At 40.7% G+C, this 18,526-nt stretch overlaps 1 protein-coding gene across 3 annotated transcripts; it reads left to right on the forward strand.

Moving 5' to 3' along the window:
• Window positions 1-1,558: 1,558 nt before the first annotated feature.
• ncapg (non-SMC condensin I complex, subunit G) lies at window positions 1,559-18,521 on the forward strand. 3 transcript variants are annotated; one of them, XM_078164270.1, is made up of 23 exons: window positions 1,559-1,642; window positions 1,965-2,077; window positions 3,034-3,282; window positions 3,625-3,853; window positions 4,096-4,241; window positions 4,335-4,419; window positions 5,365-5,557; window positions 5,641-5,790; window positions 6,940-6,981; window positions 7,951-8,091; window positions 9,644-9,767; window positions 10,849-10,938; window positions 11,817-12,005; window positions 12,166-12,276; window positions 13,652-13,771; window positions 14,254-14,490; window positions 14,598-14,779; window positions 14,939-15,104; window positions 15,402-15,569; window positions 17,312-17,435; window positions 17,715-17,762; window positions 17,898-17,967; window positions 18,120-18,521. In XM_078164270.1, the coding sequence occupies exons 2-23, from the start codon at window positions 1,970-1,972 to the stop codon at window positions 18,244-18,246; spliced, it is 3,099 nt and encodes a 1,032-aa protein (XP_078020396.1). In that variant the 5' UTR covers window positions 1,559-1,642; window positions 1,965-1,969; the 3' UTR covers window positions 18,247-18,521. The 3 variants fall into 3 exon arrangements, with proteins under 3 accessions (XP_078020396.1, XP_033479053.2, XP_078020403.1); XM_078164277.1 differs by having other exon boundaries at window positions 1,593-1,642; window positions 1,970-2,077; XM_033623162.2 differs by lacking the exon at window positions 6,940-6,981.
• Window positions 18,522-18,526: the final 5 nt, after the last annotated feature.

An 18,526-nucleotide genomic window follows, 5' to 3' on the forward strand; every position in this document is an offset into this window, starting at 1 on the left:
ACCCATCTGGAGGCTCTCTCTGCAGCCTCCATGGTGTTCTTTATGGCTTTCCTCTTCACAGCCCCTGTGATGCCAAGCAGTGTGTAAACTTTGCACAGCGAGCGGCCAGCAAAGCCTCGGCACCCCACTTCTATGGGCTCGCAGCATGCCTTCCAGCCTCTTCCTTGGCATTGCTCCAGGAAAGCACAATGTCTGGCCTCAGGGATGTTGTTGTGACATGGTCCGGGAACTTGAGTTGCTTGCCCAAGTCTACTCTCAGCTCCCAGTCAGACGCTGAGATGAGTAGGCTGGCTGCTGGTTTGGGTTGTGACTGAGGCTGCTCTCCAGCCCTGACAAAGATGATGTTCCTCTTGCCTTGCTGGTGTTTGTTGGTGTTGTTGTGGGCTACAGCTTTGGAGATGGCTTCAGCAGCTGCCTTCAGCACTTGTTCGTGCTGCCAGCGACAGCAACCCTCCCCCAGTGCTTTCGGGCAGCTGCTGAGGATGTGCTCAAGTGAACCTGTCCCGGAGCACAAGCTGGAGAGTCGGCCATGCCCCAGAGATGGAGATTAGCTGGGCTAGGTAGGACGTCATACACAGCTGTGATGATGAACCTGATGCGCTGGGGTTCTGCCTGCCAGAGCTCGGCCCAGGTCACCTTCCTGTCCAGCGCCCCCTCCCACCTTGTCCATGCTCCCTGCTTCTGCATGCCCACCATCCTGCTGGGCCGCTCCTCCTCGACTATTTTAGAATATATTGTAGCACCATTAGTGAACACTTTTGTGCATGCAAGTACGATTAATACAAGGAATAATTATTTGATCTGTAAAATGCCTAAAAAGACAATTTAAAAAAGGCCCATCAATGTTTTCTGGTTTCGTTCAATCAAGAGTCCAAAACTCAAAGATGTCCAGTTTAAAATGAAAAGAGAGAAAGGCATCAAATCTTAACATTTGAGAGGCACGAGGGACATTTTTCAAATTTTTGCTTGAAAAACAATCAAACAATCAAACTAAACGATTAATCAATTACCAAAATAGTGGCTGATTTAGTTTCTGTTGATTGGCTACTTGAATAATTATAAACATAACAATTAATTGTTATGTTTCAGTTCATTTTGGAGCATTACTGCCACCAACTGGTATGTAGGTCTAGTGTGGATCAGAATGTCTGGTGTTTACAATAAATAAATGAAACAAACAAAAAACAAACTTATATCCTCTGAATATTAATTTGTCTTAGAAACTGAAATAATAATCGATAAGATTAATTTCTTGAGCTCTTCCTCTGTAACAGAATCCACTTTGTCTTTGTAAGGTTTGTCATCAGTTGCCTCTTTCCTCATATTTCTAACAATTATACATTCTAATAATTAATATATCCAATTTAATAATCAATATATTTTAATTATAATTATATATATGTTATTATTATATATTTCTATTGTGACATGCTCGACTGTTTCTTCCTGCCATGTTTTAGTTCTGCTACTTTTGTGTAGAGGCCTAACTTGTACAACCGCCTGCCAGACTAGGCTCAGGGCACAAATAATCCATGATTCTGTACGTCATGACGTAGTAATCACATCTCAGTTCTCGCGTGAACTCACGACAGTTGAATTTGAAAACAGGCGCTAGTGTTGCGAGAAGCAAACGGATGAAAAGGTAACGTTGCCTTTCTAAAACTCATAATAAGTTTAATTATTCTGTAGAATTCGTTACTGCTTCAATTTTATGATGCGGGATAATGTAAAATGTCACTGGGGAACTGTATCCCGTACGGTGTAGCTAGTGTACGTTGTTTTCTTACTTTCCTTTCTGAGGGAGTTGGGTCGAGGTGGGGCTTTTAGCTAACGAGGCTCTAGAGACAAACAGGCTGCCGCCGTTATCATTCCGTTAAAACGTTAGCGGAGGCGTCAGTTACTGCGAGGAAAACCTATACAGCTTTTTAACTTATTCTGTCTTTCAATTTGCTTTTGTGGTGAAGGAAAGATGACTGCGGACAATGAAATAGACATTAAAGAGGCGTTTCAGCGCGCTCAGAAGGGCCACAACAACAAAGCTAAGCTGGTGGCGAGCCTCAACAGCCGATACAACAAGGTAAGTGCTGATATGTAAAACTGTCATGGACCCTACCATCTATCCACTGTGTTTCTGTTTTACAATTAGACAAAACCTACCACGCTTATTCATAGTTTAAATCCATGTCTGTATTGTGGAAGAAAGTTGGTTCTGGTAAAGGCTGTATTGTTATTATTATTGTTATTGTTATAATGAAATTTACATATAACTTGTGTAAAAAAAAGTAGAACATTTCTGAAAGGTGCTTTACTTTAAGATATGGTATATGAAAAGACAAACAGGATTATATTTTTTAAATTAAAATGGAATAAAACTTAAGAGTAAAAAATAGAGTGATAGCCCCAAATATAATTTAATAAAAGGAAATGGCAAACAAAAAAGTTCCAGTCCACTATTTAAACGTGTTTAAGTGGGAGAAGATCTTATGTTTTCTGGAAGTTTGTTCCAAATATGTGGTACGAGAAACTGACAGCTGCTTCTCTGCGTTTTGATTTGACCCTGGAGAATAGAAATGCAATGGTATGAGATTTTCAGGGTATGATAATCTCAAAAATAAATTGGTATGGCAGAATTATTATCAGTCAGACTGACCTTTAAAGGAATGCAAATGAAAGGATAATTTCATCAGTGTAATTGAAACTTGGAACCATTTTTTGAAGGATGTATTTGTAGAAAGCCTCCCTTTTAAAAATAATTAAAATATAGGTGAGATTGTCCATCCATGAGCATGTTTTTCCCCTAATATCGTAGATGAGCAAATGTACACAGTTTGGTAACCATCAGTTTTCATATCATGGTATACCATGATACGGCTGCAACCCTACTGGGGACAGTAAGCAAAACTGTCATTTTCACATATTGCCCTATTGCATCTTTTTTCTTTTTTTTTTTTTTTTTAAATCTAATCTAATGTGTCTCCTGGTTTGCCTCCCCTGTCACCTGTTACTGATGATATTCTCCATCTCCTCAACCAGCTTGAGGACAAGACACTGTTCCATGAGGAGTTTGTCCACTACCTGAAGTACGCCATGATCGTCTACAAGCGTGAACCTACAGTCGAAAATGTCATTGACTTTGTTGCGAGGTTTGCAGCAAGTTTCCAGTCTCCATCTAAAACAGAGGAGCAGGAGCAGCAGGGGGATGAGGAGGAGGAGGAGGAAGAAGAAGATGATGCCGAGGATGATCATCCATTTCTGAGTTTCATCTTTAACTTCCTGTTGGAGGTAAAAACTTTGCTGACTTTGTTGTGAGTATGTGCTGTACAGAGAAGCGCAGATGTGATTGATGTGTCTGCTGCCACTTAATCTGATTTTATCTTGTCTCATTTGTCTCCCCTCTCTTCCTGTTGGACTCTGTCTGTTTCTCACTCATACATTTTCCTATGGTATGCAACCTCTTTTTCTCTGTCTCATCTGTCTTCTTTCCATTGATCCATGCTCACTCTTCTTCCTGTGTTGTCTGCCTTTTTTCGTTTTCTCCCCAATCCTATGTCTCATTCCTTCTTTTTCCTCTTCTTCTCCCAAACTGTTTGGACCGCTGTATTTTCTGCTGTTCTCTTCTCTCAGTCTCATAAAGCCAATAGCCACGCGGTGCGTTTTCGTGTGTGCCAGCTGATCAACAAGTTGTTGGGCAGTATGGCGGAGAACGCCCAGATAGACGATGACCTCTTTGATCGCATCCATCAAGCCATGCTGGTCCGTGTCACTGACAAGTTCCCCAATGTAAGGATTCAGGCTGCTCTAGCCATGACGCGCCTGCAACAACCAATGGATCCTGACTGTCCAACCATCAGCGGTCTGTTTGGTTTTTTTCTATCCATGCCTACTTCTTTTTGATTTGACAGCACTTGAGCAAACACTGTAATTTCATAAGTTGTCAACTCCATTTTTTAACAATGCTTTGCTTTTGTCTTTTCAAAATATGATATGGTGTCATCATTACAGCACATTTCTTTGATAACCAAATTTGAGAGAGCATTGTTTGAACTTGTTATTGGCCCCACTAACTCTAATGCTCTATTTCTGTCCACTGTTCAGCGTACATGTTGATTCTGGAAAATGATACCAATGCTGAGGTGAGACGTGCCGTTCTTTCCTGCATCGCGATGTCCCCTATCACCCTCCCCAAAGTAATCAAACGCACCCGAGACATCAAAGAGAACGTTCGCAAGCTAGCCTACCAGGTAACCACAATTGCAGTTAAATGTTGTTGTCTTGATCTGACTGAACGTTGGGACCAGAGGTTTGAAACATTTGTCTTTGTTTTCTGTTTTAAGGTTCTGGCTGACAAAGTTCACATCAAAGCTTTGACCATCGCTCAGAGGGTTAGTCTGCTGCAGCAGGGTCTCCATGACACCTCAGGTAATGATGATTTTCTTGCCTGTGTGTGCGTGACATGACATTTACACAGACACATTTTTCAAGCAAGCACTTTCAGTAAGCAAAACAAATCCACTAATGCTGCAACAAACAATTATTTTTATTGTCAATTAATTCCATTGTTGTCTTTATTAGCATGTTGAGTGATGCAGGAAAAAGTCCTTAAATCTGGAAATGAGTTTGCATTTTAGCACTATCAGTTCCTTCCTCTTAAAGTTAAAGTTTTTTGAATGGGTTCTTTGTGAGATGCCTGAAATAAGGTCTGTGGTTAACACAAACTAAAGTGATTTTCACACTTTGTTCTTCGACATTAAATATATCAGTTCAGTAAACACCCCACGTGTGAATTTTGAAGCCTCTAGGTGTCTTAAAAAAGGCGGTTGCTAACAAGTGGCTAAATAAGACAATACAGTATCATGCCAAACATGCCTTAACTGCATAGTTGTGGTGGTGGCAATGAAGTCATGCAAACATGGTGTTGTTTGTTTATAGCCTAACATTAGCTTTTTACTTTTTGTGATTGCATTTATGCTTCAGAAATTGCAAAAGTGGTGTTCATTTGTGAAGATGATCTTGCTGTGCGAAACATCTAAACTGTTTGCCACAGAGTTTATTTTCTGCAATAATCCAAATTACAATGGCTTTTTGTTGAGGCAGTTGGGGAGGCAAAAAATGTCATCCCTGCAGCATTCTAAAGTCAATGAAATGTCAAAAATGTATTTGAATTTATTTCACAATGCTGTATGGCAGAGAAATGTGCACTTTCTCACATTGGAGTTGCTGGAACCAGTAATTTAAGGGAAAAAGTAATTTTCACCTGGCTAAACTACTATGAATTTTCTATTTATTTTGCTTTTGATCAACAGATTTCAGTTCTAAATTCCATTGTGCCCATTAAATATGTCTGATTGGCCGTGTGTGTTATAGAAGCGGTGAGGGAGGTGGTGTGTTCTTGCCTACTGCCGGCTTGGATACTTCGGCTGGATGGTAACATCATAGAGCTGCTCCACAGGCTGGATGTAGAGAACTGTGCCCAAACAGCTTTGGACACACTGAAAGCCATCCTCGAAGGCACACCTCCTGAAGAACTGGTGCAGAACAGAGCTCAGCTAGACAACAGGTACACTTCAAACTCTGGCTCTCACATGTTGTCACATGATCAATTGAATGTCTGAAGTTAAAAGATTATGTGTGATTCAACAGGAAGCTGATCCCGGTGGATTCTCTGTCCTGTGAGAATGTGCTTTACTGGAGGGCTCTGTGTGAGTTCATCAAGGCTAAAGGAGATGATGGTGATGAAATGCTGGAGCAAGTGCTGCCAGACCCTGCCACTTATGCCGAATACCTCTACGGGTAAGAGAAGTTTACCTGATTACATTTATAGTTTTCTTGCTGTCATCTGTATATTTTAGCCTCAGTGCAGATCAGTAGCAACAGTGTCAACAGATTGATTTAATCTTGTAGTTAAAGGATGGGTTCACTCTTTTGATGTTTTTCTTAAAACAATAGCCAGCTAACCACATGAACTCTGAAACATGTTTTTTCTAACCATTCCTCCTGTTCATACTGGACATTTAGAGATCATTTCCTAATGCTCTGTGACTGCTCAAGAGACTTGTGGCAACAAGCCAGTCCTTATTCTGTGCAAAAATACATTGATATTGAATATAATATTAAGTTTGTCTGAACATTAATGAATTATGTAGTGATGTAATTATAAAAGTAAACGGGCTATCTTTTCTGTTTCTATGGACAAAGTAAATAAATGAGGCTCAGGCATTTAACTTTTTTCAACTTATTTGGGGTTCTTATACATAAAAGGGGTTTAGAATATGGGTATAACAGTTCTATAATATTATTTTATCAATATGTTAAGATTGGTTTAATTCCTTTTTGGGCAGAGATGTTTGACAGTAAGAATGTGGACCCAGTGGCCACAATGGGTAAAAGCAAGTTTTCCGAGGACTTGCTATCTGTATTCAGATGTCAAATATGGTCTGAAAAATCTACAGAGAAGTCTGGAAAAGTATGGGATTTTAGAATGTAAAGTGTGTAGGAACATTGACTGTCTCATGTATCATGTTCCATCTTTTGTTGCAGTTCCTCCACTGCAGCTAAGAATGGAAACACAGTATGGGGAACTCAAAGAGGGAATTCTCCACTAAAGGGGCTGTAACTCTGGACGATATTTACTTTGATTGGTCTAACTTAATCTGCCAAGGCCTCATGTTAACGTCAGTGAAAGTTTCGAATATATTTTTGCTCAGAATGAGGGCTGTGGATTGTGTCTCCCATCACTTATATCAGAAGCATTTTAGCTACCGATCTTTATCGTCCTTTATGAACAGGAGGAATCATTACACCAAGATACAACTGTTCATGTTGTTTTACATGAGCAAGTGACTATTTTATCAAGCCAAACTTGAAAAATTGTAGATCTAACCTTCAATATCTTTAGTAGTTGCCTAACACAGTTGCCATGATGCTCATGTTGTTACTCAGGTATCTGAATGCAGGTCCGGTGTTCTCAGAGGAGCTCTTTCTGTATGTAACTGTGTGGCTAACCCATTGCTTAAGTTCAACTTAACCGGACTAGATATTTTAAACTGTAGAATTTATATTAAAAAAAGGCAAAAAAAATAACAAGGACAACAGTTTCTGTTGATGCTCTTGTAAGTCTTTTTTAATTTACATGATCAAAGCCAAATACTTCAAAAACAGCTGTGATCAAGTTTACATGCCGCGGGGACCCAACAGATCGTGTACTATGACTGCTTTGAAATGTAGCTGCAGGCTGTCACATTTAAGATACTGAACTGCTCCCAATACACAGTAACACTTTAGAATTTGTAGTATCTTTGCACTGGTTAATGTTTTATTCTTATAGATCTAGTTTTGCCTTTGATGGCTAGACCGCAGCATTGATCTGGAGACTGGTCATTGTGATTGTTATTCAGAATCTTCTACAAACCTTCTTTTACCTTAAAGTTACACCCTGAATATGCTCTGTGTGTAGCTACACACAGAGCATATTCAGGGTGTGTAGCTTCTACTCTTATATTTACTTCAAAATATGACTTTTAGCATGAATTTACAGAATGCCTTCCACACTCATTTCTGCTTTTAAATCCCAGTAATCTCTGTAGTATCATCCTCTCTAGGCACCATTGTTGGAGCATTCTGCTGTTTACCAGCTGCCTAATGTATGTGACGCTGCACTGTGAAATGCTCCTAATTACATTTGCTGTAACTGAGTGGCACGCTTAAAATTCATCTGCTCATAAAACCCACTTGGCTGCTAGCTGATATGTCTGTGTGTAGCTGTGGCTTGTAGGTAGAGCTGGTGCAATGTTAGCTACCTACAGTGTTGCTGTATTGCATTTAATATGATAGTTATTTATTCTGAGTTGTATCCCTGTGATTCTGGTACCCGAGGGCAACGTTATCAAATCTGACTGAGCTCTGAGAGCTGTTGTAATCTCTGAGCTGTATGACTCTTGACTCTGACTGCAGATATCTGAAGGCCGTGCCTCTGCTGTCAGATGAACAGAGGGCTGACTTTAACCAGCTGGAGCTCGTCATGACAAAGGAGTTCATCTCCCAACAGCTCATCCATCTCATCGGATGCCTGGATACCAATGAGGAGGGCGGCAGGTAAGATGGGGAACAGAGTTGTGTTGGTAAAATGATGAACAGATGGTGTGGGAGGGAAAGACGCAGTAACAAAACAAATGTGGACATCAACTGGGAAGGAAAGGAGTGGGGAAGTATGAGAGGAAGGATGTAGGGCCGCATAATTATTCAAAATATTATTGAAATTGCAATAAAGCCATATCACAGGAGCTGTGGTTTTTTGATAAAAGGTAATTTGTCACAACATACCATTAAAATGAAGCACTGTGGTGCTACAGAGATGCCTCTGCCTACAAACCATATTCCAGACATATAGGAACATGCTTGTTTGTTACAGACATCAGCAAAAATCTCACCATTTTAATTTTTTATTTTAATTTTTATTCAATGAAAATGAAATGCAAAAATTACCATTCTCACTTAAATCGCGACTTATATTGCAATCACAATATCTGTCAGAATAATGGCAATATGATTTTAGTGCAGCCCGAGAAGAACGGATAGACTGCAGCTTTAAATGAGGAAAGGAGAGAATTTTAATAGCGACAGACGCTCACCAGTGGTCCAGCTGTGACCGACGGCCGACCGTCAGCTTGTTTCAGGACCAAAACGATGACTGAAATCATTAATTTATTATCAGAATAGCTGTTCTAATAATTTTCTGTCGATCAACTAGTCAATTAATTGATTGAACACTTCAGATATAGACTAGTCACAGTAATGTTCCTCTTACACTGTGAGCTGATTGGTTGGTTTAATATCTGGTTAGATGTTTTGGATGTTGTAGCTTTTCTCTTTTTAAATACCTGAGATTCAAACATTGTATTGAATTCTGCAGTATGTGTTCATTTAGTTTAAGAGATCTGTAGTGTCAGTAAATAAAAAAATCAGTTCATGTCATGAATGTTGAAATTAGCTATAGAGACCAAAACTGTTTTTTTGTGCCAGGCTGTAAACATGTTTATTTCTGTTGTGAAGTTGGGCATTTTTACATGGGGGTCTGTGGGGATTAGTCTCGCTCACCAGACCTTTCTCAAGAAAAGAAAGGTCTGGCTGGGCCGACTCTCACTTTGAGATTGGAGAAAAAAAATGCCCCGGCTGCTTGTATTTCTTTCAACCAATCACAATCGTTCTGGGCGGTGCCACAGCAACGGTGTGCTTGCAAAAATATTGCCGGGGGGAAACAGGTTTTGGTGTAACACGCCCACAAAAATATTGCCTACAGGATGTGAACCATGGCAGAAAAATGGCTACATCCCCGCAAGATCAAACACCGCAAAAGTTAGTAAAGGACGTGTTGAAAACGGTTGAAAACTGCTACACAACCGGAGGTGGTAGGGCGGGACTTCAGCGGGTGGCTCGTTCTGCCCAATGAGAGGCTGATCTATGCAGCAAACTTCCGCCCACTCACACTAGCGGGGATTGACTCACTTCTGGAGCAGGCCTCAAGTGACCATTCAAGGAACTGCAGTTTTTGGCACTGCAGTGTTGGCTTCATTTTTTTTAGCCCTTGAGGTTGTTGCTTGTTTGTCATCAGCTTGTTTATTATCTTGTTATATTGTGTGTTTTGTAGGAAGCGTGTGTTGGCTGTCCTGCAGGAGATGTTGGCTCTCCCACAGACTCCCTCCTCCCTTGTCTCACTTCTAACTGAAAAGCTCCTCACCCTCATTCCTGATGACAACAGACGCATACAGACTGTAAGTTTCATTTTACACTGAAATCTGAACAACTTCACTTCTGTAAATTAAATGTTAATTAAATTCACACACTGCTTCTTTTCAACACACAAGGGGAAATACATTTATCAGTACTAGGGATAAGAATCTCTAGGACATCACAACTGGATTTAATTAAGATTCAGAGGGTTACGATATGATTATAAAAAAATTATCAGTGGCATCTTGATGCATATAAATTTGAAATAACATCATTTTTCTCACTGTGACTACTTGCTATTTTAAAAAAAAAGTGTATTTGTAATGATTAATAATTCAAATGAACTGACGACTTTACTTCCCTTAGCTTTGATATAACTTATTTGCTTGTTCTCTGCTCGGCAGCAACTACAACTGAGTGTTTTCCTCTAGTTCTGGGTGGAAACATTAAATATAGTTTCCCATGTTTCCAAAAATATTTCACTTTGTTGAGACACAACTTGCATTCCGTGTGGCTCCATTTCCCTTCAGCTCTACAGAAGCCAAAATGCTTCCATGCTAGCTTCAAAGCCAGGGGGCGTTGGTTGGATTATATCCATCTGCTGTTGCTCAAACTTAGCCATCCTTACCAATACTCAAGAGGTAGCCAAGCTTAGGACGTAAGCACGACACCGTTACATTTCATTATCCGGTTTGTTCAGCTGTAAGGAGCATATAGCCCGGTCTTACAGAACTGTTAAAGGTGATCATAATGTGGTGAACTGGGTTTTGTATTTCCAATTAATGACTTTTCTGCATCGAGAGATAATCTTTCAAGAAAGAATTGTGATGAATCTAAGAATTGATCCCCACCCCACCCCTAATCAGTACCCTTCATATATTCAGTTGACAGACCAATAAGACAGAATTTAAATGATAAAGCTGGTATTATTTGTGAGTGTTTCCACATGGACACACTTTAGGGGGATGGATTGTTGTGCAGATGGTTGCATGAATTAAACTGTCCTTTGCTACTAAAGGTTTTTTGTTTGAGATGTCACAAAATTAAGCAGATTTTCTATTCTGTGGCGGTATCATTACCACTGAGATTGATGTCTGAATGAGCTGGCTTTGTGTTACACAGGTGGCAGAAATCATCTCCGATGTGAGGGAGCCCATCACGGAGGCCAGTCAGCCAGTGGATGAGAACATGAGCCGCCGGCAGCAGGTCCAGGTGGGCAAAACTCTGCCAAGTGAAAGCAATTAGATTCAGTAATCCTTTCCAAATACCCTACTGTTTTTTGGACGGATGAAAACAGCACATATTGGCACACTGCTAGTTTTTATTTGGTTGAAAAGATAAAATTCTTACAAAGCTACAGAATGATTGATTGCTGCAAATGGATATTCAGGTTTCCTTATTTTCAATGAACCAAATAATAAATATATGAAAGGTTTAAATATTTTTTTAAAATCAAGAAAAGTAGCACTCTATCTTATCTTCTTTTTTTTTCCAAGTCTTCTCTGTTTTGTGCTCTGTGAACATTTCCCCTTTGTCTGTTTTCATCCCTTTGTTTTTCCATCCCTTCATAACTCTAGCTGGCAGATGGTTTGTATTTGGAGGCAAAGCATGTTCAAGTGAGGTGGAAGCTGCATATCTTTGCCTGCTGTATCCACACCCAGTCGTTCCTTTTTAATATTAGTTTTTATCCTGATTTATTCCCTGTTAAAGTCAGTGGTTACCTAGAAACACAGATCAGCACAGAGGGACTGCTTCCAACTTTCTCAATATATCTCAACTCTTCTTCTTTCAAAGTGTGTAATATCTTCGAAGGCCAAACAGCCGCAGAGGAAGTCAGTCCTTGCCCAGGTGTTTACCTTCCATTCCGTCTGTGCACCTGAGTTCTCTCCCCATCTCTTTCTTTTTCAGTCAGTAAAGGCAAAGTAGCCTCAAGAGGGTTGTGGCGTGGCCCAGAGCCCCAGGTGTTGTTGTTTTTCCTGTAAATGGAGGTGCAGTTGCCCGTCTCAACAGTTGAGAATCCTCTGGAGTGTATTCCAGCTAAGGAATAACTCGCTCCTCTTCTGTTTATATCTCCACCTCCTCTCCTCTAGCTTGCAGAGGTGAAGGTGTGCATCTTGGAGGCTAAACAAACTCTGGAGGATTGTATCAGCGCCCAGGACTTCAGTCGTGCTGCGGAGCTGAAGGACTCCATCACAGAGTTCGAGAATCGCAGGAACCAGATCATTCAGGAAATCGCAGCGAGCAGCCAGCCAGCCGACAAGGAAACCCGCACTGAGAAGGTACATAACCACACAGAAAGCCCTGCCTTTGTGTCTCTACATGTTATTTAATATGATTTACCCTGTATGGTTAGAGATGGTTTAGGTTTCCTCCTAAAATAAAATGAGGAAAGGCCTTAACGCCTTTTGTTTTTGTTTTTTGTTTTTTTTGTTTTTCCAGAATGACCCAGAGACTCTTCTGAGGTGTTTAACAATGTGTGCAGAGCTGCTAAAGCAGATGAGCATCAAGACACGGATTGGTCCGACCATAAGCGCCTTAATGTCCTCACTGGTATAAACCCACACTGCACACATCATCATATTTTTCACAAATTTTCTGTCGATGTACAAATCCTGAACTCCTAATGGATCTTTAGATACAGGAGTATCGGCACCAAAATACCTGCTATACTTTTGGTAAGACTGTACGGCTCAACTTTTGAAATTGGTTCCTTAACTGCCAGTTGATGCAGTGTGTATATCTGTTGCTGGGGATACACCAATTGCAAAGTTCTGGGCTGATAGCAATATTTAAAATAAACAAAATCAGCAACAACAAAAACTTGTTATTTTGTTGTTATTCATTGCCCCTTTTGTGCCATTAAAAATAACTGAACTGTTACTCAGCCTTCAGTTATCAATTTTTGAATGAACAAAAATGTAACTGTACACATTTATGAAAGAGCCTTTAATAAAGCCTTTAACATGAAAAACATATTTTTGAATTGAAAGTAACCTGCCCCACAAACCTTTATACTTTATATATCATAATTCCTCCCTAATATTTGAATCACTGTGAAAACATCAACACATTTCTCCTTCAAACAGCTGTATTTACTCAGGTTTTTTGCAAAAACTTAATTTTACAAGATTGCGTTTGTACACATCATGACATGGTTATAATTTACCTTTGCCCAATACTAATATATACTGAACAGAGCTTGAAAGCATCATAATGTAACTTGATGTGATGTAGCCTCCCTTTAGTTGTCAGTTCTGACCACTGGCTGCTAACAGTTAACGTTAACTTGCTCTTCTACTGCCAATGTCAGCACAGATTTGTTGTTCCCGATGTGGCATTATTAGGGAAACAATAGGTCTGTCCCCTGACAAGTTTACTGCATCCTTTCATCCCAATGGCACCTGGAGAAGATCTCTGTTTTGTCTAGAACGCTTTGCTTGTTAGCCTGCACAAAAATAATATGACACAACAGAAAACGGCCACTGCCATCGGTAAATGTCATCTTATTTGCTGATAGGCTGATGGCAGTCTACCAGGTGAATATTGGCTGATCTAGTGTTAGGGGAATAAATCTGTGCATCCCTATCTGTTGCACATATTTTGTTGAAATGTTGTTGTTTCCCCTCTGATTGGACAGCATGTTTTCAGTACCACACCAAAAATGTGAAGTGTTAAGCCATTAAAATGTAGAGTAACTTGGCGGTTTGACTGATGGTTCATTGCTTAACCCTTGTTACCGTTATAATTATTTCTTTTCATGAAGTCAAAAGCCTTTTATCCCAACTGATGGAAGCTTTGAATCACCTGTGACTATTTGCTTATTGTTTTTTAAAAAAATATAATTTCATGTTGGCAAACATTTCTGGAGATTAAGTAAATTCAGTAAAAGTTGGTTGATATCAATATTTTCTTTCATCTCTGTCAGGTCCTGCCCAGTATAGCAAATGCTCACCCTGCTGTCCGTAACATGGCCGTGGTGTGTCTGGGAACGTGCACTCTGCACAGCAAGGAGCTGGCCAAAACCCACATGGTTCTTCTTCTGCAGGTAATGTGATATATGCTACATGTTAAACAGTCACTTGTCCCAAATCCAAAAATATTTGGATATAAAATGTCATCACGGCATCATCTTATTCTACCAGATGTTTGTGTGAAATTTTTCTCATTAACATATAAATTCCTTAGTTATGGCCAAAAACATGTTTTATGTGGTCACAGTGACCTTTGACCCCCAAATTCTAATCACTTTATCCTTTCACCCAAGTGGATGTTTGTGCCAGATTTGAGGAAGTTCCTCAAGGCCTTCTTGAGAGACCGCATTCATGAGAATGAGACGGATGGACAATCCAAAAACATAATGCCTCCAGCCATGGCTATCGCTGGCCTGGCGTGGAGGCATATATAAAACTTGCATGACTAAGGCCAAGTGGAAAAACATATCTTTGTAATTTTGATTTACCGACCCCAAAGACGCAGCCATAAATTATGTACAGCCAATACTATAATTGTGTCTACCTGTGTTTTCAGATTGCCCAGCTGGATGAGGTGAAGATCCGTATCAGTGCTCTGCGGTCCATCATCGACCTGCTACTGCTGTTTGGCTTCCAGCTGCTCTCTGAAACAGCTGGCACTCAGACAGCCCTGCCTTCCCAGTCACCAGACAGACAGGACGAGGACGCTCCAGTGACCGAGGAGAAGGGAGATGAACCAGAGGACACCGCACAGAGTATCCTGGTGATGTTTTCCGAGTTCCTGGACAGTGAGGTGAGGTTGAGGGTGAAATATTGACTCAATAAACAGAAGTATTTATAAATGTTCTCTTGGATGTAAAATAGCTGAAGAAAGTGTTACTGAATTATGTGTGGTTTCAGGTGTCTGACCTGCGCACAGAGGCAGCAGAAGGTCTAGCCAAACTGATGTACATCGGCCGTATCTCCAGTGCCAAGATGCTCTCCCGTCTGGTGTTGCTGTGGTACAACCCTGTCACTGAGGACGACACACGACTGCGGCACTGCCTTGGTGTCTTCTTCCAGCTATATGCCCGCGCGAGCAGGTCACACACGCACACATACACACAACAATGAGCTATGTGTTAAATTAAAGTTATTCCTGTGTATTCACATCCTCCTGTTGTTAGTATGATTACTTGCCCAGGTGAAGTTATTAGTTATGCAGTATAAACTAATATGGAGTGTATTTTTATGTGTTACAGGGTCCACCAGGAGGTCGTGGAGGAGGGTTTCCTGCCAACTGTTCGGACTCTGATGAATGCCCCAGCCACCTCTCCACTAGCTGAGGTGGATATTAACAATGTGGTCGAGCTACTTGTCGAGCTGACCCGTCCAAGTGCACTTATCAAGCCCTCAACAAACACGGAGGTAGGAAACATCCCCGGAACGACTGTAAACTCTCAAACCCCTCAGTGATCAGTCTGGGTTGTTCCTTATTAGCGTTTGTGTTTTTATTGGTGCTTCGTGGGTAGAAAGCAATATGATGAAGAGCTCAAATACACGTTCATCACTTCAGCACAGATGGGAGTTGCTTATTGTTCTCTTGAATGCTTCTGTTCTCATTAGAGCATGCAGAGCTTTAATTCTCAATTGTTAGAGTAAACTGTTTGTAAAAGGCTTGATACCAAAAAAATGGATTCATTGAGTGCATATATATGTCTTTAGGAGGTGTGTGTCCATGACTACTTGGCGGTGCGTATGTGTGGGGAGATGTTGAAGGACCCTACAGCCCCTGAGGTGCGTCTCTATGCCAAGACTTTAAGCAACCTGGAGCTGAGCAGAGATGAGACGGTCAGGAAAGACCTGCAGACGCTGCTGCAGCAGCTTGTACAGGTAAAGACAGACACCACAGCTCTAAAGAGTCTGCAGCTATGTTAGCAGCTCTGTGAGGCTGTACTTGAGCACAGTGATGCTTTAAGTTAAACAATAACATCAGCATGCTAGCATGCTCACAATGAAAATGCTAACATGTTTAAGAAATACTTCAACCACAAAATGACCATTGGTATATAAATAACGCTCTGCGCATTTCCCTGAATTCATGAAGAAAACTTTTTTTTTGCATGGTGAACAAAGAATCCAAATCAGGGTCCACATTCAACAACAGCAAAACTATATCAAAATGTGTGTTTACAAACTTTCACACAATTCTGCAGTGTAATTCAAGTCTCATTTGTCCAGCCTAAGCCTCAGTACTTCCCAAACAGTAGTGCATCCTGAATGTGCCTGAACATACGTGAGTGTATGAGCTCAGCTTGAGCAAAATTTAAATGCACTTGCGTGCCCAATCATACATATCAGCCGTGCATTAGACTGTTTGTACTGACATGTTTTCAATCACATTTTAGCAAAAATGCGTGTTTGGGATTATACTGCAGGAGTTGTATGAGAGTTTGCAAACTGATGTTATGACATAGTTTTGCTGTTGTTAAAAGGGCCCCCCTTTTACTCCAATTCACCAAGAATTTTCTCCATTTTTGGATTCTTTGTTCTCCATTGAGGCATGCCAGAAACAATTTTTGTCACGAATTCAAGGTAATGTGATGAGTAACTGATATACAAATGGTTATTTTGTGGGTGAAGTATTCCTTTAAGGTTTGATGTTGACTATGTTAAAGGGGAACTACACCCATTTACAGAATTCATACATGTTACTCCTATGGTCTAATACAGTCTAAAAATAATAGTAAACATGAACATCTGTCTCTCAAATCCAAAAACGAGTACTAAACTAAAGTTTGTGATGTCATAAGCCCCGTTTTCACCAAACGCATTCGGTATAGTACCTTTGGAACCACAAGTAACGCTTCAGATATGGTACTTAGACCCTCATCCGACTCCAGCTGCTGCGAGAGGCAGCAAAACATCCTTTCATTTTATAATAACAGTCTACTAATAAAACTCTCTGAGGTATGAACAGTGGTTACATGTGGCTCAAAACCAGCCACAACGCGGCCCTGAGCAAAGTGACTGTCCACTATTGACCATTCAACAGACTGCAGTGTTCACAGCTCCACCTTTTAAGTACCAGATCTGTGTGCTAGGTACCCCAACAGAGGGGTTACCAAAAATGGGGATGGTACAGAATGTTTCCATTGGCACCATCCACAACTTTTCACAGTGGAAATGGGAAAAAAACATACTGAATTGAACTTAACCGTACTGCTCGGTGGAAACGGGGCTATAGGGTACAAAGTCTGGAGTTGCTTCACAGACAGTGAATGGTGAAAGATGTTATAGATGACACAGAGCAGCCAGGGGAATGTTCTGAGTATATGGGAACATCTTCTGTTTCAGGACTGAGAACACTACAATAGAATGAAGCTCATTTGGGTAGATAAGAAGATGAAGTTTGAGACTTCTTTGTTTCTGGGCTTGAGAGAGACTAGCTCATGTTCACACACACTGACTGTACTTTCCTAGACCATGGAAATAACGGATTACAGGATTTTTTCTTGCTTCAAGCCCTGCTAGTGTGGCTGAGAACACAGCCTTGTACTGTTTTAGATATATACATCTGCCTCTTGACTGGCTTAATGTTTCATTTCTCCTCTTTCTGTCCTTCTTCTCTTCAGGTGGTGAAGGATCGTGTCTGCCTCCGCGCTCTGGAGAAAATGATTTATCAGCTAGTGGACTCAAAAGAACAGGCCGAGCTCCTCAGTGCCAGCGCGCTCCAACCATTGGATGTCAATGCAGATGGTACACATGCAAACACACTGACAGCCTGTATAAAAGAACCTGACATCCCGCTGAGCCTCTGTAACAAATGTTGCCTTCTTGGTGCCTGTGTCTAACTAGATTTACCCCACAAACGTTTGTGACAACTCTTCCTGTAAAAGGATTATGTCATATTACCAGAATGTTGCTAAATGGATTAAGATTCCTCCAAATCCCATTCGCTGTCTGTCAAGATGAGAATACAGCTAGCACAGAGAGGAACTGCAAATATATGAATTTTCTGTCTTTATCTTTCCACAGAGGCCGCAACAGACGATCCATCTAAATCTGCCAAGAGAGCCAAAAGAGGTAATGCAGGTTCTGTATACTCATCTGAAACTGCAGTTGTTCATAGTGCCACTGTATTTTTAGAGCTCCTCTTGTCTACCTGAGTCAAGGAGTTGACTCAGCAGTGTGAGGTAACCTGAGTGTTTGTGTGCACAGGTCAGAGGAAAGTGTGCACAGCCAAAGGAGGCAGAAAGCCGAGCAGGAGGGCAGAGTCATCAGAGGAGAGGTGAGTGATAGCACTTAACTCTGTCAGCACATGAGGAAACATGATGACTTTACAAATACCAGTATGTACAGCTATGATGTATACATGATTTGATACCATCACTTGATAGTCACATTGTCTTATACATCTGCTCCTTTTTGTTTTGGCCTCAGTGATGGAGAAAATGTTCCAGAGCCAGTTTCTGTGGTGCGTCCCTCACGGAGGGCTAAGACCGCGGCTCTTGAAAAGACAAAGCTGGACCTCAACACCCTTATCAATCAGGAGGCCAATGTGTCATAGATGTCAGGTCATGATCAGATGTGCAAAAATGGAAAGGAGTTATTTTGTAAACTGGTGTTCAAGTTCTTCAGTCTCCAATAATTCACAAATACTTTCATAATGTGGAGCCATTTACTAACTCTTCTGTAGTAAAACTGATGTCAGTAGTTACTTAACTTCTGACTAACAGCCCTCACAATGGGGTCTCCTCTTTATCTGTTGTCATATTTACTCTTTTGTTTCTGTTTGTTTCAGGTTTTGTCGTTTTAATCATTAAAGTGAAATATGTTTATAAAGCTTG

Source organism: Epinephelus lanceolatus, chromosome 3, assembly GCF_041903045.1.
Source record: "Epinephelus lanceolatus isolate andai-2023 chromosome 3, ASM4190304v1, whole genome shotgun sequence".
Taxonomy (NCBI): domain Eukaryota; kingdom Metazoa; phylum Chordata; class Actinopteri; order Perciformes; family Serranidae; genus Epinephelus; species Epinephelus lanceolatus.